This window comes from Electrona antarctica (genome assembly GCF_951216825.1).
Source record: "Electrona antarctica genome assembly, chromosome: 14".
NCBI lineage: Eukaryota > Metazoa > Chordata > Actinopteri > Myctophiformes > Myctophidae > Electrona > Electrona antarctica.
The window spans coordinates 30,341,003-30,368,999 of record NC_136795.1 but is presented as its reverse complement, the minus strand read 5'-3'; the positions used below and the strand labels follow the sequence as shown (position 1 = coordinate 30,368,999).

Here is a 27,997-nt window from a genome sequence, read left to right as displayed (position 1 = left end):
TTTCTAGGTTTGTGTGGGCCGGGCAGAGGCCAAGGGTCAGATTTCAAACCCTTCAACTCCCAAAGGAGAGAGGGGGCATGGGTCTTCCCAATTTAAAAATGTACTATTATGCGGGATGTTGGTGTAAAGTAGGATGTTGGTGTAAACCAGATTATATAGCAAAATGGAAAGATATGGAAAAGGAATTCGACAAACATCCCATTCAGAATATTATAGGAGACAAAGAAAAGTTTAAGAAAGTAAAACACCGTATTGATCCAACCACCCTATTTACACTAGAGATCTGGTTTAAAATGGTTTAAAATATATAGGTTAGAAGAGGATATAAAGATTTTAAAATGGATGGCGTTTGATAGTTCATTTAAACCTGCAGTGCATGATAAGGGATTTAAAATATGGAGTAATAGAGGAATGACAGCCTGGTGTGTTTTGGAGAAAAATGGGGCATTGGAGAGTTTCACAGATTTGAGTGTTAAATACATGTTGGATAAACATGATTTCTTCAGGTATCTTCAACTAAGGGATTATTATACTAAGGAAATCAAAGGGAGGCCCTCCATAGAAGTGAATGGTATTGTCCAAATTATTAAAAAATATATACAAAGGGAAAAAGATTCGAATTATATCAGCAATATATACAACTTTGATGAGTGGCAGTCATTCAACGGAATATATTAAAAATAAATGGGAAGCAGAACTAAACATAGAAATTACGGAAAAAGATTGGATACATATGTGGAAAATGCACCAATCATCTACCAATTCACGGATATGGAGGGAATTCTCTTTGTATTTTGTAGTTTTGTGTCTAGGAAACTTGATGGGGGGAAAGATACGAGGAGAGGATAGATATCTGGTAAACATTTTTTTTGGCGGCAGGAAAGAAAGCTATCACAAGAAAATGGGGACAGATGGAACCTCCAACACAGGGACAATGGGAGGATTTTATTCAGGAGATACATCTCATGGAGAAACTGACACACCGTCTGAGGCTACAGAAAGAGCAAATGGAGGACAAATGGTCCAAATGGACAACATTTAAGACTGAACAGAATGAATAACAACAGTACATGCCTAGAAATATGTTTGAAACGCAATGTCGATTTTATTTCATTTTATTTTTTCATGTTTGTTTGTACTGTATGTTTTCTTTTTCTGTATGTGTTTTTCTTTCTTTTGCCTTTGTTCAAAAATCAATAAAAATGTAAGTGATAAAAAAAAGGTTGTCTTTAACGCATTATAATGCTGCACTTATAATGCTTCATAACTCTCATTATAAATGCTTATAATTATACATTACAACAACTTTTACCTAGCTACGTTAAGGTTGTTATAATGTGCTGTTTTACTGAGCTTATAATGCATTATGACCAGCACTTATATGTTATAAATGTTATAAGTTGTGTTATAATGCATCAAGCACATTAAAGGGATACTTGAACCCCAAAATAACTTTTTCCCCTATATCGATTACTCACCGCATGGAGACTTGAATTCATGGATCTGTTTGTTTTTGCTTTTCTAAGCCAATCATTTGAGGAGTTTCTTTGTGTCTCCATATAGACAACAAATGGAGGATCTTTGCGTCTACATAGGGAACCAGAGCTGGTCATGAAATTATTGGCTTAGTGAGTAATCGATAGGAATAAAACGTATTTTTGGGGGGTCAACTATCCCTTTTAAAATGCATTACAAATGTGGTTACAAGGCATTACAGACCTGACCGTCTTACCCAGTCGGAAAGTTGTCAAACATGTGAATATCTTGATGAATGTATAGGAAATATAGACCTATGACACATAATTAAAAATGATATCGATATACTCATTTACTTTGTAACACTGCCATGGATTGTCACAGAAACGCCAATGTTGGAAAGGTGTGGTCATGCTGAATAAAAGCGATATCACGTGTAAAGCAGTCATAGCCTGCATGGGCGTTGCATAACAAACAAGTGTCCTACTTCCAAACAAAGTTGTCTTAATGATGAAGTCTCCGGTCCAAAACAAATGATCGGTGGTGAGAAGAATGTCGACATAGTTGCCTATTCAATGTAGCTGCACGGAAAGGACACTTGAGGAAAAGTGCTGCCGGTCTAAAATGTGAATATACTGTATTCATCATTTTCTTCTTTTCATATTATGGAAACAAATCATGTTGAAATTGAATAGAAATATTTAATTTACATCCACTTTAGTTTTCTTTTTGGTTAAATCATTTCTTAAGAATGGAAATGGCTTTGGCAAATGAACCATCACTTATATGAAAAAGAATATGTGAACTGGTAGCTCTGTTAGTTTTGAAAAATGTTGACAAATGTTTTTGTTGACAAAAGTCTTCTCTTGGTGGGTTTGCTGGCACAGTAACGGGGGTCCGCTGTCAAATACATTAGCAATTTGGGGATCCTTAATAACATTCTAGACTGGCCATTTCTTCAGATCAGGCTTCATCAACATACTGTAAAACAAAAAGCCTGAAAATGCCAGTAGGAGCATTTCTAGGAATATTCAAATGGACTCAGGCAGGTATCTTTCTATATGGTTATCTGCTGCTTTCCTACAGCAAAAAGAGGTGATCATGAAAACTGATTTACAATTACAATTCAGGCATTTAGCAGACGCTCTTAATCCAGAGCGACTTACATTTAAGCAATAACAAAAAGCAAGGCATACATCACATACAAGTAGTTATCATGAAACATGCGTAAGCTAAGAACGTAACAGTGGAATATCTATGTAATGAAACTATATATAAACTATACATACTATACTATATTATACTATACTGTACATATGTACTATAAAGTGCTATGACTACATAAAATGCAATTCTAGTGCTGTAGTGTCTATGTAACATGCTATAAGTCTGTATAAAATGCTATCTAAGTCTACATGAAGTCCTATCTAAGGGGGCTAGGGCAAGTGCTACGTGCCATGATGGAGTCTGAAAAGGTGGGTTTTCAGACTAATTGGGAAGATTGGGAGTGAGGCTGCAGTTTTCTCATAAACCCACTGCTGTTACCCCGGGGATGGAAGCATGAGGAAAACATCACAATTATCACTGTATATTGATATTTTAGCCAAGCCCTCGTCCTTATCGAGACGTTTTTCAATGTTTTGTTTATTTGGGACATATATTTTCTTATGTAACTCGTAGACAATGCCTGCTCTCTCCACGTGAGATATTACTGGATTCAGCAGCACAACCACGCCCATCCAACAAGACTGTGGTGTAAAGTAACATTTACTCAAATTTTGGGGTATGTTTTACTTTCTTCAATATTTCCAATTTTCAATACTTTTACTTCTACTCCACTAAGAGGCAAATATTGCACTTTTTACTCCACTACAATTATTTGACAGCCTTAGATTTAGATTATTTACAAAACATACATTAACCACTTAAGCCTTATATACATTTCGGCCATTTGAATATAGCCAATCTCACAATGTGTCGTGATGAGACACATTGTGCGACACATTGTGAGCTTGTATAGATCTAATATTTTCAAAAGATTTGCATACATTTTGAACTTGTGAAATGAGACATTCTGCACAATGAGTACTTTTAGATGCCAATACTTTTGTACTTTTACTCAAGTACATTTTTAATACTAGGATTGTACTTTCTACATTGCAGCATTGATACTTTTAAAAATGTCCTACATGCATCAATATATTCACATATTTTTCTTTCAGGGTACACAACCTTCTGACTGCTATGCTATATACAGTATGTCAACTTGAAACCTATCAGTAGGGTTATCCCGATCACGTGATCGTAAATCGGGGCCGATCACGTCATTTTCAAATGATCGGAATCGGATCGGGAGAAAAACACATGGTCGATCCATAGTATCAATATTATATCCATATCATGATATTAGATTGGATATTGTCTGTGATTTTGGATATTGCACTATTGTGATATGGCATAAGTATTCTATAAAAATATAAATATCAGATTGGGAAAAATCGGTATCGGCAGATACTCAAAATCAAATGATCGGAATTGGATCGGGAGCTAAAAAACGTGATCGGGACATCCCTACCTATCAGAGCTTGTTTTATTAATCTAATTATTGTATAGATGTAAACTCCCCAATGTTAACCATTCGTACAGATTAACAAAAATAAAATAAATAATAATTAGTTTCTTAGACACAGTTTCAGACACAGATTTGCCATTGTGAATGTTTCCTTTTTCATTGTTTTAATAACTGCAGTTGCATCATTCATTGCCACGTTAATTGTCTCAGCCTATTCAAATGGTGCTTTGAACTGCTTCCTTCAGTTTAGAAGTGTTGTGGGCCTAAGCGTTCTAGCAACTTCACACGATTCCAGGCCCACAAAACTAAACTGGAGTCACTAGAAAGCTTTTTATCAATTTCCTGCTTCAGATCTTTTAGTTAATTTCTTCAATTTGTCTACTTTACGCTCGGCTCAACCCTGGCTGAAATTGCACATTTCCAACAGATTCTGTGGAGCAGTGAGCAGTGAGTGTTAAGTCATCCTTTGAGCAATGAGCATCATCATGAATTATTTCCTTCTTGTCCATCACTTTCTTTTTTACTTATAGTTTTCACTCCCCCACTAATTTCCATACTGTATTGTGTGCCAATAAGTGAATTAAGGGGTTAGTTTGAACTTGTTTTCAGGAGCTCAAAATTAAGCAGCCACCTGCTCACCTCACCACCTCTCACAGGTTTCCAATCACAGCAAAACGGTTGACTTTCAAACCTCTCTCACTGTGGTCATTAGGTAAATTACAAACTGCTGATACCCACGTCCTAGGTGGTATAAAATTAAACACTTATAATATTACATTTCCCACATCTGCTGACTAGTGACTATGCTATGTGGCAAAGCCTTTCCCAAGTTGAAACAACAAATGCTAGTCAGGTTAGGTATGTAGCCTATTATAACCTCAAAATGGCTGCTAGGGTTGATGGGGACATGGAAGGAGCAGGCTACTATTTCATTGCATCCATTTCAACTATTCTGAGTAGAATAGTGGGTGCTATGAGACTTGAAATGTAACCCCCCACCGCCAGCTAAATCTCCATAGGATCAAATTATATCATGATGAATGGTGTTCTGTGCCTTAACCGCACCCTATTTCCGTGAGCACGACCATGGCAAATGGTCGGGTGTTTGAATATGTTCAAGATGTGTTTATTTTTTATTTATTAGGGGTCCAAACAGCCACGATCCAGGAACCCTATTTGTCTGTTCTCATTGTTATTTTTATCCACAAAACGTGTTTGTGCAGCAAAATAGGGACGTGCTGACCATTGGGAAATCCGGGACAACTCCAGAACGACCGGTCCAGTCCAGGCTTTATTTTTTTTTATATAGGCCTATATAATTAGGCTGCACCAAACTGAATTAGAGGCTAATTCGCTGTCACCTTTCATTGGTTTGTATTTGGGTCTGTGATGCTGGAGGGCAATTTTTTTCCGGCATGCTGCCGAAGGGTCTCTCCAACTACATTTACCAGGCTGAATTACAGGCCCGGCACAGTGGCACGTAAAAACGTAAAGAATTTAGGTTTGCAATTTCCGACCACTATACTCTCAAAAAACATATCCAACCGTACAATAACCTCAAGGTGGCACTTTTTAAATCAAGTTTACATTCTTGCAATTATTTAATAGGCTACTATGGCTTGGACAAGAGACAATTCCTTTAGCATTTCCCTCAGGTTCATCCGAAACTTTGCTCCACTGTTCTTTAAATTTTATGACTTTTTAAGCATTTTCATTTTTTTTAATCTATTTTCAACATCTTGTCAGAAACTGCAGAGTCAGTCATTCCAAAACGTAGTCAGGACCATCCAACAGTCTTCACTGGTCTCAGGTTGTTGAATATTTTGAAATGCCATTCCATTTGAATGTTTCAATTATACCTACAAGCCAATATTATTATTTTTTAATCAAAATAGCATGTGTCATGTGAGTCTTCCCTGAAGGTCATAGTGTATGACTCGTCATATGTGTAGACTCTTAATAGTCTACACATATGACGAGATGCACCGGAACAGCCTGAATGTGGCTTGAGACGCGGTGGAACCCATTTGTTTGTGACTCCGTTTGACAGTTTCGAAACCTTCAGTCATACCAAACCAGAGTGCCCAAAATCAATTTCTTTGGAAAGCAGAGGGAGGAAGTTCACACAAGACAATGTGATAGATGTTTATTTTTTAATTTTATTCATAATAATGCCTTTTACAACATAAGACACAGTTTAAAATACAGACAAACGGGACATTTGAATTAATTCCTTAAAATGCATGTAATTTAAGTACGTTCGTTTAAACCTTAAACAATTGTGCCCCACACACAATTTCATGGAATAATCACATTTGCACCATGAGCAAATGTCATGGCATATTAACAAAATATGTTTTATACACAATTCCCCAAACTCTTCAAGTATATATTTTGTATTCAATGGTATTTTACAATGGATTTGTACATGGGAACTGTGTATGTGTGGGGGTGTGTGTTAAACAAATGCATAATGTATCACTGCATATGGTGAGAGAATGGGATCTTTGAGGCATCAATATGAACACACAATGATCTCTTCGAGGGTTCATGCTGGTATGTGTGTGTGTGTGTGTGTGTGTGTGTGTGAGAGCGTGCGTGCGTGCGTGCGTGCGTGCGTGCGTGCGTGCGTGCGTGCATGCGTGCGTGTGTGCTTGCGTGCGTGCGTGCATGCGTGCGTGCGTGCATGTTGATGTTGCTGGTTGAGTGGCCTGGAAAGTAGGCTTCTTGTATCATTTGTGTCCTCACTGTAGTACAATTAAATTCAAGTCAGAGTTTTACTACCCCCTTTTGAAGCACACCATTACTACAGAAGTACCCTCACACCATGTCCTTAATATAGTCCTTGCTTTGCAAGTAAACAGTCATCACTAAAATTCCCCTAACCCCATTGGCTGGCTTGGATGCCAGTCAGTTAAAATAGGGACAAAGGGAAATCCGTTTTTTGTCCCCCTTAAAGTTATAAAGTATCCTAGTTTCCTAACCTTTCTTCAAGTGTCAAATCTCTTTGATTTGATTTGTTGTACTTCTTGGTCAATAAAACAGGATCCATAGCCTGTATGCTCTTCTTTTATCCAGCCGTTCAATTGTTTATAGTGTTTATAATTTATTGCCATAAACTTTGTTTGGCAATGAGTCAATGTGTCACTTGCTTGTCACACAGCAAGCACTGGGGATAAGTTACTTCTCGGGCAACGTTGCAAAAAGTCTCGTCAGGCAACAATTCAAAAAGTCTTGTTTTTACCGTGGCAAGCGACATGTTGCCCATGTCGTCGCCACACGCCAATAAGTGATCATGAAATAATCGGGCCTCAAGGAAATTCTACAGTGGCAGTTTGATGATGATGATGATGATGATGATGATGATGATGCAATATTCAGGCGCCAGTGAGGAGGGAAGAGAATTGCCTCGAAGCAGCATCTTGTTTCTTCCCCTGTACAGACTTTGACACTATTTGATGACCTCATCGGCACGCAATAGACAAGAAGGGATGATGACAATAATGATGCTATATCAGAGGCCAATGTGGTTGGAAGGTAGGAAAGAAGGCAGGATTCTTTCCAGGTGGGACATTGCTGTCACTGTTGATGTTATATAGCGCCCCCAGCCAACACGACAGTGGCCACGCAGCGATGGGGCATCAGACGATGCGGAAGGAGAGCAGGTTCTCGGAGTGCATGTTGTTGAGCGTGCGCAGGTCCGGCAGCTTCAGGAGGAGCTTGGTGAAACGGGAGGAGTCACTGTGAAGGTGGTTGTTGTCGATGCCGGGCGAGGAGGTCTTGTTGACCAGCGAGCGCAGAGCTCTGATCAGGTTCTCCTGGAGGTGTTCCACCGAGGCCACGTTCTCTATACCAGACCGGTCTGAGAGAGAGAGAGAGAGAGAGAGACAGAGAGAGAGGTTAAATACCTGGTACATGCTGAAATAATGGAGGCATTGTTATCCGGTCCATCCCTCTTGGGTTGCAAGTAACTCTTTGGGTTAATCGAATAATCAAGAAGACCGTTTATTTTTCTTATATAACAACCAATCGATCGACCACCCTATTTAATAATTCGCCACACAACAGTGGTGTGCCACAAAAAAAATGAAAATAGCACATATACAAGCGTACATGTTGCAATGTGATTTTGAAATTTTCAAATTTTTTGGGGTGTATTGTATTTAAAAACAAAAAGAAAAATCACCTATAATGACATGCCTATTTATTATTATATTTGTAATCATCAATGAAATGGATTAGCTCAATAAATGGTTACACCCTTACATCCCTCCATCCCTGCATGCCTACCTGCAGACACCAGCACCACGGCGGTGAACAGTCCCAGCTCCTCTGTGCTGAGCTCCAGCAGGGCCAGTTTGTGGCTGAATTCAAACATGGCCCCCAGGAGCTCCCCCATGCCCATGGCGCGCAGCTCCTGCAGCCCGTAGGTGGCGCCGGAGATGAAGGTCACCGTCTGCTCCTGGACGTTGAACAGCGAGGAGAAACGCACCATCAGCACCTGCAGGGGGACGAGGGTGGATGAGAGAGGGTTTAGTGGTGGTTGATTTCTGGAAACAATAATGTATTACTTTATTCAGTTAAAAGCATTGTTTGTTTTGCATTCTAGAGTGCTTGTGTGTGGTGTTGTATGTCTTTCAAGAGTATGTTGGTGACTGTGCGTAAGTCTTTACTTGTAAATAATATATCTGACACATGAATACAATGAATATATGGGCCTCTGTGTGAGTGTTTATTACCATCATTTTCAGTATGTGCGTGTTCCTGTGTTCTGCACCCCATGTCACCTTTACTCTTTCTAATGGTCTTTCTATAGAGTGCCGAAGTCTGCCATAATTTACGCTTCCTACCTGGGTCACAAAGATTCTAAGATGACCCAATGTTATTTTCCACAGAAAAAATGTCCGTGACGCCAGGACTTCGGTACTCTATTTTCGCAGGCTCTGGTTCTATTCCTGGAGGTGTGCTGTGTGTACCTCGAAGGTGCCGGCCTTCAGCAGGGTGACCTGGTCGTTCTGAGACAGAGCGCTGAACCCTGGGATGTGCTTGGCAAACTCCACCACCTCCCTGACGGCCGGGGTGAAGGACAGGGAGAAGTCCTCCCAGATGTCCTGGGCGGACTTGGACGGGTCCGCCTGGGGGTACATGTTCATAGGACATGCCTGGACACACAGAGAGAGAGAGAGAGAGAGAGAGAGAGAGAGAGAGAAGAAGGTGGTTTAGGATCGATGCTCACTGCTCAGAACATTGGTTCTCAAAGTGGTGTGTTCTCAAAGGGGTCCTCGAGGAGGTTCGAAATGAGGAACAGTTTAAACACTTAAGCCCTATTTTACTTTTATTTGGGAAAAGCAGATCTAAAAGCTCACAACGCGTCGAATTGTGGCGTGTTGTAAATCAGCTATTTAAAAGAAAATGTTGACAAATCTTCTTCAAATACATACAGTATATTTGGGCTCCTTGACATGACAAATGTAATGTCAGTGTGCATGTTCTCACCAGCACAATGCCCGAATGGTTCTTCATCGGGCAGTTCTGCCCCTGGAAAGCGTGGCTGCCCGGTCCCTCTCCTCCAGTCAGGTTGATGTTATGCAGGCTCCGCCTCCCGTTGTTATGGTAGTTGTGTGGAATGTTGCGTCCGTTGTCGTGCGCCGCCGCCGGGCAGCCGTTGCGCCCCCCGGACACCAGGCTGTTGTTGTTGTGGCGGAAGATGGTGTTGTCCAGGCCGTTGGCATGGTAACTGCCGGGGCAGCGGTTGGGCCCCCAGCTGTCCAGCTCACCGCTGTGCTGCTGCAGCGCTGGGGGCGTGGCCAGCTTGTCGTGGGCGTACAGGAAGGTCTCGCGGTGCGCACGGGCGATGGCGCTGATGGTGGAGTCCACCCCCGGGCTGGGGGGGCAGAATGGGGTCGGAGCAGGCGGGGAGTGGGCTTGGGGAAGGCTCTGGGTGGCCAGGGCAGCGAACGGGAGAGGAGGAGGAGGGGAGGAGGACACCGGGGCCGGTGGGGAGGGGCAGGACGGTGCCAGGGGCAGCGCAGCAGTGTGCTGTGGCTGCTGGGGGGCCAGGGTGATGCCGGGACACGGGGAGGCGTGGGGAGGCGGGGAGGACGAGGAGAGGCTGGCAAGCTGGAAGTCGCTCTGCAGCTGGTTGTTCACCATGTTGTTCATCATGGCGCTCTGCATCTCCGCCAGCATCCTCTGCTTCTCGCGCTTCGGAATGCGACCGAAGCGCACGGCTGGAGGAGAGAGAGAAACGGCAATACGTAAAAAATGCTGTCCTCCATCCAGTAACTCCTATGTGTGATATAAATTCTAAATGACGGGACTTCTATGGGTGTCAGAGAGACAGGCAACTATCAAGTGATTGATAGTTGGGTACCAAATGGACCTTTATGTGTCTGTAACACTAAGAGTTATGCAGATAATGCATACCATTACTTTCAATTAAAAGCTTTGAATGCTGCTGTGTACAGTGTGTGTATTCACCATCTCTGCTCATGCCGACTGACAGGCACTTCTTGAAGCGACACTGCTGACAGCGGTTCCTATTGATCCTCATGATGATGCAGGTCTCATTCTTCAGACACTTCTTATACTGGATGTTCTGCTGGATGCTACGGCGGAAAAAGCCCTGGTGGTGGAGACCAAAGAGGCACGTTACTGACTGGTTCTAGTCGACCGCACTGCGTAAAAGGTCAGTGACTGACTTCCTGACTGACTAATGAATGAATTTCAGACTGCACTGAGTGACTGATGAATGACCAACTGACTGACTGACTAGGCGAAGCATCAACTCGTGGACTGACTGCCAGATAATTTAAATTAAATCAGTGTGTGTGTGTGATTCTTCAGTAGCATCTCACCTTGCAGCCCTCGCAGGCGTGGACTCCATAGTGGAACCCCGAGGCCACGTCACCGCACACCTTACACAGCAACACCATGCCATTCAGCTCTGTAAGACAATGTCAGTGGTGGTCAGAACACTCGCTTGTACAACACAATTTTACAAAAGCAAAATGGCTTGATGGAGTGATTCTGAACACTTACTGGTGAGACTGGCCACAGACTTGCTGGGAGAGGCCCTGAGTGAGGCCCCATCATCTCTGCCCCCCCGCGGGGAGCCACTGGATGAAGATGAGGAAGAGGAGGACAAGCCCTCCTCCCCCGCGGAGCCTGAGCCCGATCCTCCGCCGCAGAAGAGGAAGGAGGGCGGCGAGGAAGAGGCCGAGGTGAAGAACGCCTGAGAGTCAGAAGTGTCGCTGTACATGGAGACGGGACTGGTGTGGCTGGGCGAGCCGGCGCTCGAACCCACGTAGGAGATCACACCACCTGGAGGTGAGAGGAGGGGCGAGATTATTATTATTTTTGTTTTATTTATTTTCTTGCGTTCTTTCATTTATCCTGATCTGAGAGTATAGAGGCCCATGACTCAAAACAACTCTACTTTCTAGGAATTTTGCAAAGGGAGGGGATGGGAGTGAAGAGGAGAATGGAAATACTGTATGTCTGAAGCTAAAAAAAAGGCTCTCTTTCTCATTCCTTGATCCTTCCCCAATGTCTTTACTTTCCATACAAGCAGTTCCCTGACCTTATTACAGTCTACAGACTGCTTATATCGTAATCATTGCAAAGAATGTTAATGGATAATAGTTATTCTTCTGCCCACCTGGCAAGAGAGAGAGACCAGAGCCACAGCGTTATATGGTTAAAGGGTCCAGAGCTTTATTTCCACTTCTCTGTCACTCAGTTTGAACTTCTGGGAATGAGAATTTGTTGCTAGGAAATGTTGGCCCAAGCACTGCCCTACTGAATGCTTTATCTTTTTGTACTGTCTGGAAATGTTTCTTCTACTCGTAGGTAATTTCAATGACATAATTATGCAGATTATACAATAAATTGTTACCAGGTGCTTTATACGAATAACAAACAAATACACTAATAATATTAAAAAAAAATCATTATCCAATAAATTGGTTAATACAAATTTCTGATTAAATCACTAAGGCAGCATCAGCATTATTTTTTATTTTAATATTTCTATCACTAACCACAGTTATGTAACTAATCAATATACAGATGGCTAATCTGACATGTGTGGCCTGCCCTACAGCATAACTAATCAATATGATTACTGTACTGAAGATGGATGACCCAACTTCACCTCTTCCACCCCTCAACGCCCAAATTCCTTTCAGAGAACCCCACCATTCCACATGTGCAACAGCTTAGCCTGTTTTATAGACCGTCCTGCTTTAGCCATGAAGACCAGCCCCACTGACTAAACTGGAAAATGTTGATTTACTGTCAAGATTATATGACACATGATGTGAGGGATATAGGCTCCAGCACCAAATCATTTTGGATGCAAAATTGACAGGGATGTGGTTCCAGGGAGCAGCTGCTTGGAGAAAACCTTTCCAGTGCATGAAACTGGTTAGATTTAGCACTAAAATGTGCTAAATGATGAAGATGGCAATACATTTGAGACTCAATTAATTTGGTGCCAATTCTACCGTGGTGCCATGTTCATTGTATTACAAAATTAAAACGATAATATCCATTAATGTATTAATGATATAATCAATATATCAATATATCAAATGCACAGAAGTGCTAAACCGCAAATGGATGAAGAAAGAACGCCACCCCTCAGTGACACATATCTTGTCTTTATCTAGCTTATATTTATTTCCATGATTTAGGAGCTGCTGACCAGAATATAAGGGCTGTTGATGTGGAAGCCAGCCAGTGTCCATTATTCCGTCTGTGCTGCACAGACAGGTGGTAGAGACATGCTGATTTGATTTTAAGGACACGGAGCCCTCGTTGGAGGGAGTCAAGTGTTCTGGCCTTTCTCATCGTTTGTGTGGCGGTGTCCATGCACGTGCCAGACCTGCACATGGAGTCGTGGACCCATCTCCTCTCCTCTCCCAGGGGGCTAGACTTATGCCCATTTCTTTTTGCGAGACTCCACTGTGTCCTGTTTCATAGCGATGTACCCAATAAATACATAGATACTGTATAGCTAATCATCGAAATATTTCCCATTCAATATTTGCACTGTAGGACACTGAAAACGGCACCATTGCCATAAGACAGGGAGACAATGATAAATACGCCATGAAGGTCTGAGGAAGGGCTTTGGACCGAAACATTACCACTTCTAAGTAAAGTAAATATATGTCTGGGAGCATAAATTAGTGTGCAGACTTTTTTATTCTTTAGACAATGATAAATATGCCTTCCTCTTGCTCATTGTCAAGTCTAGTCTAAAGGCCAATTTATGCTTTATGCTTTCAGGTTTCATCCATTCGTTAATCTCGCTAGTAGCAAGTATAAGCAAGCCAATCGGGTAGCCAACCAGCCAGCCCAAGCCCCCCAGAGTTAACATGATTACATAATAAAATAAGTGTTGTAGGGACAAGCACAGAGGGTCACAGGGTCACTGTGTCAGGTGTCACCACAACAGAGCACGTGCTCTGAGGCCATGGTACTCCTCTTGGCTCCTCCTCTCAGCCCCTCCCCTTGCACTGTAACACATGCTATCACTGTTGTCCTGTCTGTCCAGCAGACCACCAAGCTGCTTTCTCCTTCCCTCCCTTCCTCTTATATTTCCTTCAACATCTCTGTTTCGTCTTTCCTTTCTGTCTCATTCTCCTCTCATGTTTCACCTTCTTTTTGTGTGCCATTGTTTAGGTCTGAAAGCATAGGCCTAGTATTTGTTTAATTAATGTTAGATTAAAACAACATTTCTGTTGGTGGATCGCTTTTGTATTGTAAATAAATCTTGCTGACCAGTCAAGGCCACCCTCTACAGGCATCCACATACAGTAGGTCACCTGCATGACCTGTCACCATTACAAGATGACATTCTTCTTATTGGCCTTCAGCCAGGTTTCAATACAACAATAACTCGGATATTGGTTCAGGCTGAAGTGTGACAGCAGTCAATAAGTAACTTTAGCGGAAATACTGAAAAGGAGGAGGAGAGTGCTATTTTATGACAATTTTGTTGTGTTCCGGAAAGGACAGAGGGTGATCTGTACTAGTAGGCTGTACTAGTAGGCTATACACAAACTGGTGTTGCACTGAAATTGTTGACATATCAATTTATTTTAATGGGGGTCAGAGGGGTCAAGTTCAAGAGACTGAACTCCAGTCATGGCTGGCTGGAAGTTAGTCCCTTTTCTTTCTTTCTTTCTTTCTTTCTTTCTTTCTTTCTTTCTTTTAAATGACATTGCTGAGATTCTCTTCAACTTTAACCTGATGCAACGACCTTGAAGTAATATTTGTGCCCATTCATTTTCTAAAACGTGCTAAATGGGGGTTTTACAATTGGTAGGCGGCAGCAGAGAATTTGCCCGGACTCGGAATTCGATAAGTCACCGTTTACGGTGCAACGCTTGTTTTATTTGCTGCAGCGACCGCCTCCCTCGTGGCGGCTCTTTGTACGAGAGGCTCGCGTCACGTGTTCCAGGCCACGTGCGTCCTCCAACAGCAGGACAGGCAACGAGACTGGCTCTGCTGTACGCCCCGCCCCCGCCAGGGCACCGCCCTCTGGAGAAGGTTCTCACGTTTCCTCCATTCATCCCCTGCACGCGCACATGGACGGATTTCTCCCTGTGTGGCGCTGTCCTTGGTACCTACCTAGATCTGAGGACGCTGTTGCAATACTACTAGGCTACTGGAATAGTACTGGGGGGTAGGAAGGGTGTACAACAGCAGATGGTCACTGCGAAAAAGATCTGTCACAAACTCTTGAATAGAATAAATTTAACATTTCTCTATTTGTCTCTGTCTATTGTCAGTCAGCTATACGACGTCTCCCGTTCTCAGAAAGCTCTCTCCTCATCACGCAGAGTCGCAGACTCAAAGGAAAGGTATAAGCATACCTCTGACAGTTACAAAAGTGCCTGTGGGGATATTGTAGTTACACCTTTTCAAAGTCACATCTAGAGTTGCGAGGCCATTGTCTGCCTTAGATTGGTTTCTTAATGTGTCCCACTTTCTCCCTGCCACGGGAGGGGTTATCCCCCCCCCCCCCCCCCACCCTCCACTCCCGGCCTAAACAGTCAAAGAGGCACATGGCAGGCATGGCTTGCGTCACTCACTCAAACAAACAAATAAATACATAAATAGACATGTCTGAGTCGAGAATGGAGGGGGGTGATACGATCGCCTATAAGATCAACTTTACTGATACCATTACCACCTATAGATAAAATAAAATATTGTGATGCTGGCCTTATGAATAAATGCAGAGAATATAAAAATGAATCATGTAAGGTCTGCATTCTGCAATGAGTATAGATGGATATATGCACCTATATATTAACAGTCATAATTCAGACATCCATTCAGTGTGTCATGAGAGTGCGTGAGGAGAGAGAAGAAAGGACAGGATCATGTGTGGCAGAGAACAGTGAGGCCCCTTTTCCACCGGTTGGTTCCCAATGGGAACCGGTTCAGTTCTTTTTGGTTTTTAGTCCATGAGCCAGAGCTCCAAAATTGAAACGTTAATTATGAATTGAGTGGGCAAAACCATACCTATATTAGATTGTTATCACCATTAAACTTCCCCAATTGAGTACTTACACGAAGACAATGATTTATTGTATTACAAATTTTACATTTTTAAATATGCAAATGAGGCATTATGTAGGAAAATGTGCAAAATAATCGAAAATATGAAAAAGCTACTACTGTGGAAGGGTTATCATGTATTAATTTACTTGTATTGATCCTATAAACAATTTAATATAGGGTATAGTTTGCACACCCATTTTGAAGCTCTGGCTCATGGACTAAAAACCAAAAAGAACTGAACCGGTTCCCATTGGGAACCAACCGGTGGAAAAGGGGTCACAATATACTCATGGGATTATGTAATGAGCTCAAGCTGTGCTGTGTGTATGGCCAATGCATGGCTGGACGCCGCGGACAAAACAAAACGCACATGGCTCGGTTTACCGGGCCATGTGAACGTAAACTATAGTGCTGGCTGGGACACGCGCGCGCTGGCCCGTCCACCACCTGACACAGAAGAACGGCTGCCATGACCCAGTTTTCCAAACTCGGCCACGGGACTTAACCAAAGTCTTTGGGTAGAACGGAAAACGTTTAAGTCTTGTGCAGTCTGTAACTTCTAATTTCTTCGAACGCTTGCATCTATTGCTTATAGCCTATAGTCCTATATACCACCATCACACAATGAATGTATTAATTAGGGTATAGGCTATACCGTATAGCAAAGCAGCCCCAGAATTTAGGCTAAACATGGAGTCGCTTTGAGTCTCATGCAGAATTTGGTAATTCCCCAAAGTTTTGATTCTGCCAAAATGACTATAGGTTAATTACGTATATTTACGCACAAACCCATTCAACAACCATCTGGCACAGTCTCATTCAACTCTACCAAAGATTTAAGAGTGATCCGGCTAGATACGTGATTTGACATGATCAACATTGACATTTCATCATACAACACATCATGCAAGGGGCTTGCCGTAAAATTCGTTACGCGTTAAAGCGCATTTTACGCACAAGACGCTCAACTGGTAGAGCTACAGCTAGGCTACTCCATCAACATTTAACATCAATTCCAAAGGCGCAACAATGCAGGTCACACACTGAAACTAACATGCAATATGACTAGTTACGCACAGCACCGGCGCAGCAAAAAGAAAACTGGGTTATATGCGGATGTGCTGTTTGGCATCTAGAGAGCGATGCGCTTTCCCGGCAAGTTGTAGCCTGTTTAACTAAACGAGGTTTTCCATTCAATAATCAATTTCAAAGCCACAGCACGCAGACCTAAATTATAACCTAATCACAGGCTACATGAACAAAAACACACAATATTGTACCATGTTTTACCTGTGTTGTTGTTTGTGTCCATCGCAGTCATTCTGAGTTCCAAAAAGTCTGTCATGCAAGGAATCTTCTCCAAACCGTGGAGCTGATCTCTTCTTCTGTCTTGGCGTAGAAGCCCGGGGATATTGACGGACGGCAGAGTTTTGCCCTGTCCTGTTTTCTTTCGGCAGTAAAGTCAGCGCTCGTGAATTTAATTATCAGAAATATAACCTCCTCTCGTCCCCCAGGAGGCAGGAGATCAGCAGCCGGAACAGTGATTTAACTGCCTGTGCAGGGACCAGCGGTAGACTCGGTGTTCCAATACTCATTCTCAGTTTCACAGTGTTTACGTGGAAAACAAAAATTGCGTCTTTGATGTGTTTGTCTGTCTGCGTTACTCCGTCTCTATCGATCCGTCGATATCTAATCTGTGTCTAGAATAGATGTGAGTCGCACTTTCCCTCTCCTCTTGCTTTTTGCTCGCTCCCTCCTCCTTACTCCCTCCTCCTTACTCCCTCCTCCCTCCTCTCTCTCTCTCTCTCTCTCTCATCCCTAGAGAATCTGTGCGCGCGCACCGAGAGGAAGGCCTGCCTGTCTTCTTTGGTCGCACGCGGCAGAAAACGGGACCATGTGACCGCTGGGGGAAGAGCCTCGTGCCCCAGTGACACAGTTTCTCTCCACACAGATCCCTGTGTACTTTTTAAAATCCCCGTGCACGTGGAGTCGCTGGCTATTATGTCCCGAGTGACCATGGGACATGTAGTCAAAATGTAGTCATATCTTTGTTTTTTCCACCACTTATTAAGCTACTTAAAGTGCCAAAGTAGGCTACTCAGTATGCAGAATGTCCCATTTCACAAGTTCAATATTTATACCAATCTTATGAAACTAGCGATAAGTGGTTAATGTATGTTTTGTATAATCAATATCTACAAAGTAACTAACTAAAGTTTTAAAATAATTGTAGTTGAGTAAAAGGGCCTACAGTATTCTCCTCTGAGATGTAGGTAAGAAAATTGGAAATACTCCAGTAAAGAAAAAAGACATCAAAATTGTGCTTAGTGTGAGTGTGTGTGTGTGTGTGTGTGTGTGTGTGTGTGTGTGTGTGTGTGTGTGTGTGTGTGTGTGTGTGTGTGTGTGTGTGTGTGTGTGTGTGTGTGTGTGTGTGTGTGTGTGTGTGGAGGGCGGGGGCGCTGAGTGGGTGGTAGCAGAGGAGGAACATATATAGCCAGAGGAGTGTGTAGATTAGCATGCTGTGCACACTGCACACATACACATGCTGCGAAGTTCAACGAGTTCATGTTTAAAGACATGTGAGCTGTGGACTGGAGTGCATGGAGATGCACTGAAACAACCCCTGAGGCCCAATGCATATCAGGATGAGGATGATGATGATGATGATGATGATGATGATGATGATGATGATGATGATGATGATGATGATGATGATAGCAGTCAGCATGAGCAAGTCAATAATTTGTTTGAGTTTTCTGCTTAAATGCCATGCAGCAATGGTAGTATTTGAAAAATAATGTTTAAGTGAGTGATTGAAATCTTTACGGACACAGATCCATATTATGGACAAATTAATGTTTGCACACCAACAACAGTCAAAGGATGAAAACCACAAAAAGCTTGAGAGCATTCATTGTGGTCCTTTGGTGTAAATGCTTGTGTAAATTGTGGATGATAGATTATAGATAGATGGATGGATGGATGGATGGATGGATGGATGGATGGATGGATGGATGGATGGATGGATGGATGGATGGATAGACAGACAGACAGACAAACAGACTGCCAAGTATACTGATGCATTTATATAGTGCCTTTATCCAAGGCGCTTTACAATGTGCATTATATTCACCTATTCACACACATTCATATACACCGACAGCAGAGGAAACCATGCAAGGCACCATTCTACTGGTCACTCATCGGGACTCGGGAGCAATCATGGGTTCAGTGCCCTGCTCAAAGGACACTTTGATACTAACTGGGGGAGAATGGCTGGGGTCAAACTGGGAACCTTCCGGCTCCCAAGTGGCCGCGGCTCTACCTCCTGAGCCAGAGCCACTGCCGCACTCAGGCGCACTGCCACACTGCCTGTCACTTTTGTGTATACTGTATAGGTTTGTGATTGACAACTCACTTCACATGATATGAATCATCCAATGGGTTTTGAACAATAGTGTCGGGCTAGAGTGGAAGGCTTGTGATTGTGAGGTTAGTTGTTTGAATCTATGGCCCAGCAGAGAGGACATATTTGAAAGAATGTGCATGGTGAATAGCTGCTTCACCAGCACTGCTGTGGTAACCTTCTTGAGCATTGGCACCTGATTCATCCGCAACGCGTTGTGAGCTTGTAGGTCACGCCATCATGCAGAAATTAGGCATTACAATGACTTACTTATGTTTGGTATACTGGGACAGCCATTCTGGGGGAAAAAAGAGGACATAAGATGAAATTTGAGGCAGAGTGTATCATAATTAAACACCCCTTAGAACCCAAAATGGAAGTTAGGACAAAGTCCTAACTTCCGTTTCGTAATGTCACAAAAAAGTTTTTTGCTGTAGGGGAAAGCATGCTGGTAGAGCGGATCTGCAGCAAAATAACAGCTTTGAAACCTTATTGGTCAGAATGGAACCACACAGAAGACCAACAACTTAACTGTGTAACATTAAATGTGACATTAACACTGATTCAAGATGTAGGTTAATGTATTTTAGGTTGTCAGCAAGAAACCAATAACCACCATGAACAATCTGTGCCGTGTCAAGCCAATTCATAGCAGCCCCCACCTCGACTATTGTTAACCGCTGTACCTGTGTGCAAGCCTATTAACTGCTCCAGTGGAGCAGGTGAGTGGCCACCATGCAGTGAAGGGCTGCGGTACACAGTAAAAATCATCAGTGTTCATTTAACCCTGTCGATCTCAAACTTTTGGACTCCCATAACGCTCCGAGTTACAGAGGTTTTTACAGTGTATTAGTGCAGGGGTTCTCAACGTTTTTGGCTGGGGACCCCCGGAAATGCTTTGGCCATGTCTCGCGATAACCACAACCATTTCTAAAATAAAACGTATTGGGGGAGGTACAGAGGAGTAAGTGATGCCTGCAGTGTGGATAATTTCAAGACAAGAAAGCTGGTTGCACCAGACCACATGAAATTCTAGAAAGGATAGCATAGCTGAAGTATAAAATATAGGTTTAAAGTGGTTAAATTAACCCATTAAAACCAAGAAAACATCTGTGTCATTTTTTATGAGATATTTTACTCAAATCTTTGCTTCTGGGGGTCTCTGGAACAAGTTTGAGATGGCAGAAAACTTCTCAAAAAACGTCTTCCACCAAAACACTGTGAATCCGACTGGCCCTACCTGCCAGCAGCCCCCTCAAGCTCTGTAATACAGGTCTGCACTGTGAGACAGAAGACAGAAGGAGATATCTGCTCTAATCAGATTAAAGCATTTAATTCCCAATTATATTACCCTGACCTGGGCATGTATCATTTTAACAAGGTGTGAGTGTGACCGCACAACAATGACAAGAGGAGTGGGCTTTTGTGGTAATATATGACATGAAGAAGGGCGGAGGGGGTGGGGTGATCAATACAGGAATCATAGGAAATCTTTGTTGGGTCACAGGTGTCTGTTTTTTCTTTCTTCTTCCACACACGCAAAGGTGGTGTCTTAGTGCCAGATGTGACTGCTGTACCCCTCAGCAGAATGTGTTATTTGTTGTTGTCGAAAAGATTGTCCTTTTGTCTCTCTAGAAAATAGAGCACATAATTTACACATGACATGGATGAATCCCTGGGAGCACTATATGACCAGTCTTACATCCTGGTGAGTGCACTTTTGGCATGTATAATGTTTGGTATATAGGCACACAAGCCATACCCTGCTGCGGTGATTGCCTGCCAAGGATGGCATGCTGTACCCGCATGGCAAACAGTCTAAAAGAAAGAGGACAGAGAAAGAGAGAATGAGAGAGCTGAGTACCACATTTAAAGTTTTTTATATAGGAACGTATTTTGTGCTCAGTGACACGTATGAGAGAACACAATGTGAGCTAAAATGGAACAGTACAACCAGAAACGGGTGAAGAACAAGCAATCTAGTGAAATTACTTAATAATGCCGAAAATGAAATCTCTGCCTGTGCCCATTGATAGCAATGGCCTATTTACTTCAACACAAATAAAAAGGACTTGATGTTGTACATGGTGTTATTTTTTTATACTGAAAAAGCTTTTCTAACCCTGACATAAGTCATCATCAGTAATATTCAGTTTTCAGCGTTATTTTGAGGCAGATTATCATTTTGGAATGAAACCTTGCTCCTAAGTGACTGTAATTATTTGACCTTATGTTTTATTAAAAATAGAAAAAGAAAAACAGGAACTCAAAGGCAGAGCGTAGGCGTAAACCCCCTTTCAAACGCTCCAGAGCAGAGAAATTCCCCTTTCAAGCGCTCCAGAGCAGAGAAATTGCCCTTTCACCAACTTCCACCCCTCTCTTTCATTCAATGGGCTTCTAATACCAGCAGAATTAGGTTTATATTTATCAGTAAACGTAATCCTTTGTGGAATCAAAGTATTTTTGTTATAACAGATTCATTGATTGATTGATGGATGGATGGATGGATGGATGGATGGATGGATTGATTGATTGATCACTGTTTTTGACACAAACAAAATCACCCTATAGCTCCATAACCAGCAATAGGCCTATATAGGCATGCTATAATATTCCTATACAAAATAGTAGAGCTAGCCTCCAGAAAAAGCACCAAACACGCACAAACTCATATCAATCAACGACACACGTCACATGCCGGGTTTTATAATGGACCCTGCTGACGACGCATAAAGTGCATACAGTGGCAAATTGCGCAGCATAGGGAGGGTGTTTTACATGACAGGAATTGTTTGTCCTGACTCCTGAAGACAGTCAAGACACTAGTCAGACATTGACCGAATAAAACATGGGAGGAGGCAGAGGGAGAGAGAAAGGGGACACGGAGTGTGAGGCGGGGTGGGGGGGGGGGGTGTCTATCTTTTTCAAAAAGCTCTCATGCATCTCATCACGTTTACGCCTCACATTGGTTACCTATAGCCCCCCTCCCCCCACGAGGCAAAGATATCTGATGATGAGGTGGATGAGGCAGCAGCTCCCACTCATCAGTGATCACGAGTTGGTTGGTGGTCAGTGCCAGAACAGTGTGGAAAACATGTTGGCTATAGTGGTTCTCCTCTGTGTGATCCGCGACCGCGTAGGGTACACGCACCCAGGGGTCCGAGTCCGACTCCGAGGGAGTTTGATGCAATTTTCGAAAAATACAGACAAATCTTGACATCCTTCTACCCTAATAGACAGCACAGTATGCTACAGTACAGTACATTACAGTACAGTACAGTACTGTACAGTATGGTAAGGCACAGCACAGTACAGTATGGAACAGTACAGTATGGGACAGTATTGTACAGTACCGTATAGTACAGTATGGCACAGTTCAGTACGGTCCAGTACGGTACATTATGGTACCGAACCATACAGTGCGGTACAGTACAGTACAGTACAGTACAGTACAGTACAGTACAGTACAGTACAGAAGAGAATAGAGCAGAACAGAGGAGTACAGTACAGTACAGTACAGTACAGTACAGTACAGTACAGTACAGTACAGTACAGTACAGTACAGTGGAGTATGGTACAGTAGAGTGGAGTACAGTACAGTACAGTGGAGTACAGTACAGTGGAGTACGGTACAGTACAGTACAGTACAGTACAGTACAGTACAGTACAGTACAGTACAGTACAGTACAGTACAGTACAGTACAGTACAGTACAGTACAGTACAGTACAGTACAGTGGAATACAGTACAGTGGAATACCGTACAGTACAGTACAGTACAGTACAGTACAGTACAGTGGAGTACAGTGGAGTACAGTACAGTACAGTACAGTGGAGTACAGTACAGTGGAGTACAGTGGAGTACAGTACAGTACAGTGAAGTACAGTACAGTACAGTGGAGTATAGTACAGTGCAGTGGAGTACAGTACAGTACAGCAGAGTACAGTGGTGTACAGTACAGTACAGTACAGTACTGTACTGTACTGTACTGTACTGTACTGTACTGTACTGTACTGTACTGTACTGTACTGTACTGTACTGTACTGTACTGTACTGTACCGCTGTACCGCCATCTGTAAGACGCCCATTTACCCTTATTCTAGCAACTGGTTTAGAGTAGAGTGCTCTTATACAATTAACTGATTCCTTAGAAAAACCCATTCGCTCCAGTACTTGAAACAAAAACGGCCATGAAACACAATCGAAGGCTTTTTCCTGGTCTAGGCTTGTCAACAACAACCTGGTTTGTCTCTTTTCAACATGATTGAGGACATGTAGGGTACGTCTAATGTTGTCCTGAGCTTGTCTCCCCAAGACAAAGCCTGCTTGGTCTTCGTCGATCAGATCTGTAATAAATGAATTGAGCCTTCTAGCAATGATGGTGGCATAAAGTTTATAGTCCTGATTCAAAATAGAAATTGGTCTATACGAGGCGCACAGTTCTTTGTCTTTGCCCTCTTTTAGTATTACTGCCATGATGGGGGGATAGCTGTGTTCTTAAGGGTCCAGTTGAAAGAGGCTAATAGAAGTGGTGTTATTTCCTCTTTAAAAGCCTTGTACCATTCTGCTGGAAGACCGTCACTTCCTGGTGTTTTATTGTTCTTAAGTCTGCTTATTGCTTCATCTAATTCTTCTCCTGTGAGTTTCCTTGTCATAATTGAATTTTGTTGTGTACCAATGTGGGGTAAATCTAAAGAGTTTAGAAATGTTTGCATGTCTTGAATGTCTGCTTGGGGTGGTTGGGTGTATAATGTTTTGTAATAAGACTCAAATGACTTCTCTATGTCGTCCAAGTTGCTAGATGCCCTTCCTGTTTTGGGGTCTATAATTTTAGTTATGGTATTCAAGGTCCGTTCTTTACGTAATCTTCTAGCTAACAACCTTGTGGCTTTTGGGCCTGCTTCATAATAGTTTTGTCTTAGGAATTTGTGTTTTCTTTTCTATGTCTTCTTTATACATTACATCAATCTCTTTCCTTGTAACTTTGATCTGCTCTAGTAATTGTGGCATGCTATTTACTTTGTTTATTACAGAACGGACAGCAATTATTTTCCCTCTTATCACTGCCTTTAGAGCATCCCAAAGTATGACAGGAGTGACTTCACCATTATCATTTATTTCTATGTATGATTTCATTTCAGTTTGTATCTCTTCTGATATTAAATTATTGTTAAGCAGACCAGTATTCAACCTCCAAATAGTTTTCCTGGGTCTACTGTCTAAATATAGCTTAAGATATATTGCTGAATGATCTGAGACATCCATAGGACCAATAGTGCATTCTTGTATTCTGTGCCTGTCGTTATTATATATAAATATATAATCAAGTCTAGCATAGACGTTATATGTAGCTGAAAGTTTATAGGTTTCTCCCTGTAAAAGAATGCAGTCCTGAATGACTTGAAGGAATGCAGTCCTACTGTGTGGGTCAGCACTTATATAGGTTAGCGGGACGTGGACATGATGTCACATGTAGGCCAAGTTGGTGTGTCGTAGATGACTGACGTCATAGACTGACCTGCTACTACTCTGACAACTGCTACAGCTATCCTATTAGTGTTGTAGTCGAGTCCACCTAATAATAAGGGAAAATTAGCTAAATGTGTGGCAAATCTGCAAAAAAAATGCTTACCACTAGCTTTCTTCACAAATGTGTTCATAAAGGTGTCTACTATCACAGAAAAAATTGTTCCAACCCAACTCCCTTGGGAAACTTTGTGACAGCTGCTGAAAGTTGGGGTACCATAAACATCCAATATAAGGCAACATTTCATTATACTTTAAGTAGCATGTGACATGTCAAACTAGGGGGTTTTCATGATGCTGAATCCATTCCAAGCATTAGTTTTGCACAAAAATCACCCCTTCGCCTAAATATGGCCATAGCAATCATCACAAATGTGATGAGGTCAGCACATTTGGGCACATTTGGGCAAGTGGCTATGGCTGAATTTAGCCCAAGGAGTGTTTTTGTGCAAAACTAATGCTTGGAATGGATTCAGCATCATGAAAACCCCCTAGTTTGACATGTCACATGCTACTTAAAGTATAATGAAATTTTGCCTTATATTGGATGTTTATGGTACCCCAACTTTCAGCAGCTGTCACAAAGTTTCCCAAGGGAGTTGGGTTGGAACAAATGTATATGTGATTGTAGACACCTTTATGAACACATTTGTGAAGAAAGCTAGTGGTAAGCATTTATTTTGCAGATTTGCCACACATTTAGCTAATTTTCTCTAACTAACTGGTGGAGACTTTAATTAAAAGTATTTTAAAGTTCACGTCAAGGAGAAGAGGTTCTGAAATGTTAACTTTTACAAGTGGGTCAATCCGTGCAATATATAGGCTACCCCACAGTCCACACCTGCTAACCTACTGTCCGCGTGACTGCATGCACACTTTGCACAGTCCTGGTAGCCCGCAGCAGCAGCAGACCGGGAATTGTGTGCAACATATGATTGAGGATGAACTTGAAAAAGGTGTCGACGTCTCAATTCTGCCAGCCCAGTGAGCCCAGTCAGACCACTATACTCATGATCATAGATAGGCTACCCTACTTTAGATTAAAATAAAATAAATAGGCTACTGTCGCCTATACTCAGCATGGATAATCATGACATGATAAATAGGCTTATAACTATACACACTGTAAGCCACTGTCGCGTAAGTGTCATGCCATGTGAACGGAGTTCTGCTAACATAGTTGTGTGTGTGTGTGTGTGTGTGTGTGTGTGTGATAGGAGGAGCACTGGAGTCGAATCCTCACTTCACCCCGCATGACGACAGGAGGGTCGAGTTTAGATCACATAGGCTGGAGGCTAGTGCCGCTAGTCTGTTGTCAGGCAACCGTTCATGCGTGGATATATCCATTTGCTGCCTGTGGAGTGTGTGTGGACGGCAAAACTAGCCTATTTGTTATACAAATCTAAATGTAGATCCACTATGACCCCAAACAGTTGTAACTGTAATATAACTAAATTGTAGATGCGTTTAATAAGTTTACACACATGAACCCACATTTGCCTGACAACCGTCTGGCCAATCACAGCGAGGGCATCCGTCCGCGCTATGGGGTGTAGCCTCTGAAGAGGGAGGAGCTATGTGACGGGTGTCCCGCTCGGTCACCAGGCTGCTACACGTGAGCGAGATATGGAGCTGAGCCTGTCAGCTAAGCAGTGCTGCGGAATTCTGTGCTAGTGGTTCTCAATCATTTCATGTCAAGACAATTAAGGACCCCTGCGGACCCCCACTTGAAAATATTTTTGGTCAGGGACTCCATGAGAGAAGATGTAAAAAATATACCTACCTATTTATGTTGGAATGTATTTTTTTAAATAAATCCACTTTAAAAAATAGGCTACAAGAAGCTTGTACATCTGGTATTTAAAAAAGGGAAAAAAATAAAAAGAAAGGTGTCCCGAATCCCTACTCCCTTTACTATTCAGAGCCAGAAAATTGGAGAAAATAGCAGATCTACAAGCTCACAACTTACTTGACACATTGTGAACTTGTAGATCTGCTATTTTCAGCTAAGAGATGGTGTAGTTTATAGAACGCCATATAGGCCAATAGCAAAACCTTAATTTCAGTTACATACCAAAGCCTTTATTTTCATTTTTATTCCAAACATTAAATTGACATTTTGATTATAAATTGAAAGCAACAAAATATAGACACATTGACATTGTTGTTAGACAAGTCATAGACAAGGTACGCTGCCTGGTCCGTCCTTCATGTTTGACTGTACCTGCATGGGGTAGGGCTTTAGACATTATGAATTACTATCATATTTATTAAGCTACTACCATCAAATAAGAAATCACATTAAAATGTTTAACATACTAACCTCTGCTACAGCCTAAAACATTTGGGACATTGTCTATGTTCCTATAACTTGGTTGTGTAGGTTCAACTTGGGTCACAGTCTCAGTTACATAATCCAACTCTCTGCCCCAATACTGATACTGAGACAAATAGTGCCCTCGTGCTGCCAAGAAGAAGAACTGTAGTTGAAAGGACCTGGCTAGTGACTACAATAAAACATGAAACTTTGTCCAGATGTCTTTTAACAGTTTGCGCAAAAGTGTTCTGAGGGGCACGGTCGGTAGCGCTGTGGCCGCACAGCTAGAAGGTCCTGGGTTTGATTCCCGCTGGGAACGCTGTGGGCGTGTTCTCTCTGCCCATACTCTAGGTAGGGTTGGCGAAAGGGCCTTTCTGTGTGGAGTTTGCATGTACTCCCCATGTCTCCTAGGGTAGGTACACTCACAAAAACATGCAGTAATCCTGGTCTCTAAACTGCCTCCCCCTGGTCAGCCTATGATGGAGGGGAAAGGAACTGGTTGCAATAACGTGTTCCTTCCACGTGTAGTAGTTATACTGGGGCAGCTAAAAGGATTTAACCCAAGAAAAGCACTATGGTTTGTTTCCATTGGGGTCATGTGTATTCAGTTCATCGAAACATTTATACAATACTAGGCAAAAGTATAAACGAGAAGCAATCAAAAATGTAGATATGTACAGTAAACAGTTGGGGGGGGGGGGGGTGGCATATTTTGTGGTAAGCTTGGACTCTTTACGGGGGCCAGTTCCGAATTGCAGCCACCTGTAAGTGCTCTTTAAGAACACTTACATGGCAATTACAGGGATTCACACTTTTGTATGACTGTTTAACCCCTTGTTTGAGTCAAATCTGGGTTGAAAGAATCGGTCATGTGTCTTCGCATAATCATAGAGCAGTCATTAGAGTGGAACTCCCCACTATATGTCAACTTTGTCGACTACAAAAGGGCACAGTGTACATAGAGAGACCACCTGGAAGCTACTGAGACACCACAGAGTGCCCACTAAGCAAAACAGCTATTATGGAATGACCTGTAGTGTAGAGAGTGATATACAATGGACAGCTCATAAACCAGTTTGAGATAGAGCACAACAACAGAACAAAGGAAGAATGGAATCCGG

At 42.4% G+C, this 27,997-nt stretch overlaps 1 protein-coding gene across 1 annotated transcript; it reads right to left on the bottom strand.

Moving 5' to 3' along the window:
• Positions 1-6,179: 6,179 nt before the first annotated feature.
• nr1d1 (nuclear receptor subfamily 1, group d, member 1) lies at positions 6,180-17,386 on the bottom strand. The gene is made up of 8 exons (XM_079519614.1): positions 16,919-17,386; positions 11,090-11,371; positions 10,906-10,994; positions 10,529-10,673; positions 9,545-10,278; positions 9,025-9,210; positions 8,339-8,549; positions 6,180-7,910 (listed from the first exon to the last, which is right to left on the bottom strand). Exons 1-8 carry the CDS (start codon positions 16,971-16,973, stop codon positions 7,690-7,692), a joined length of 1,923 nt encoding a protein of 640 aa, XP_079375740.1. The 5' UTR covers positions 16,974-17,386; the 3' UTR covers positions 6,180-7,689.
• Positions 17,387-27,997: the final 10,611 nt, after the last annotated feature.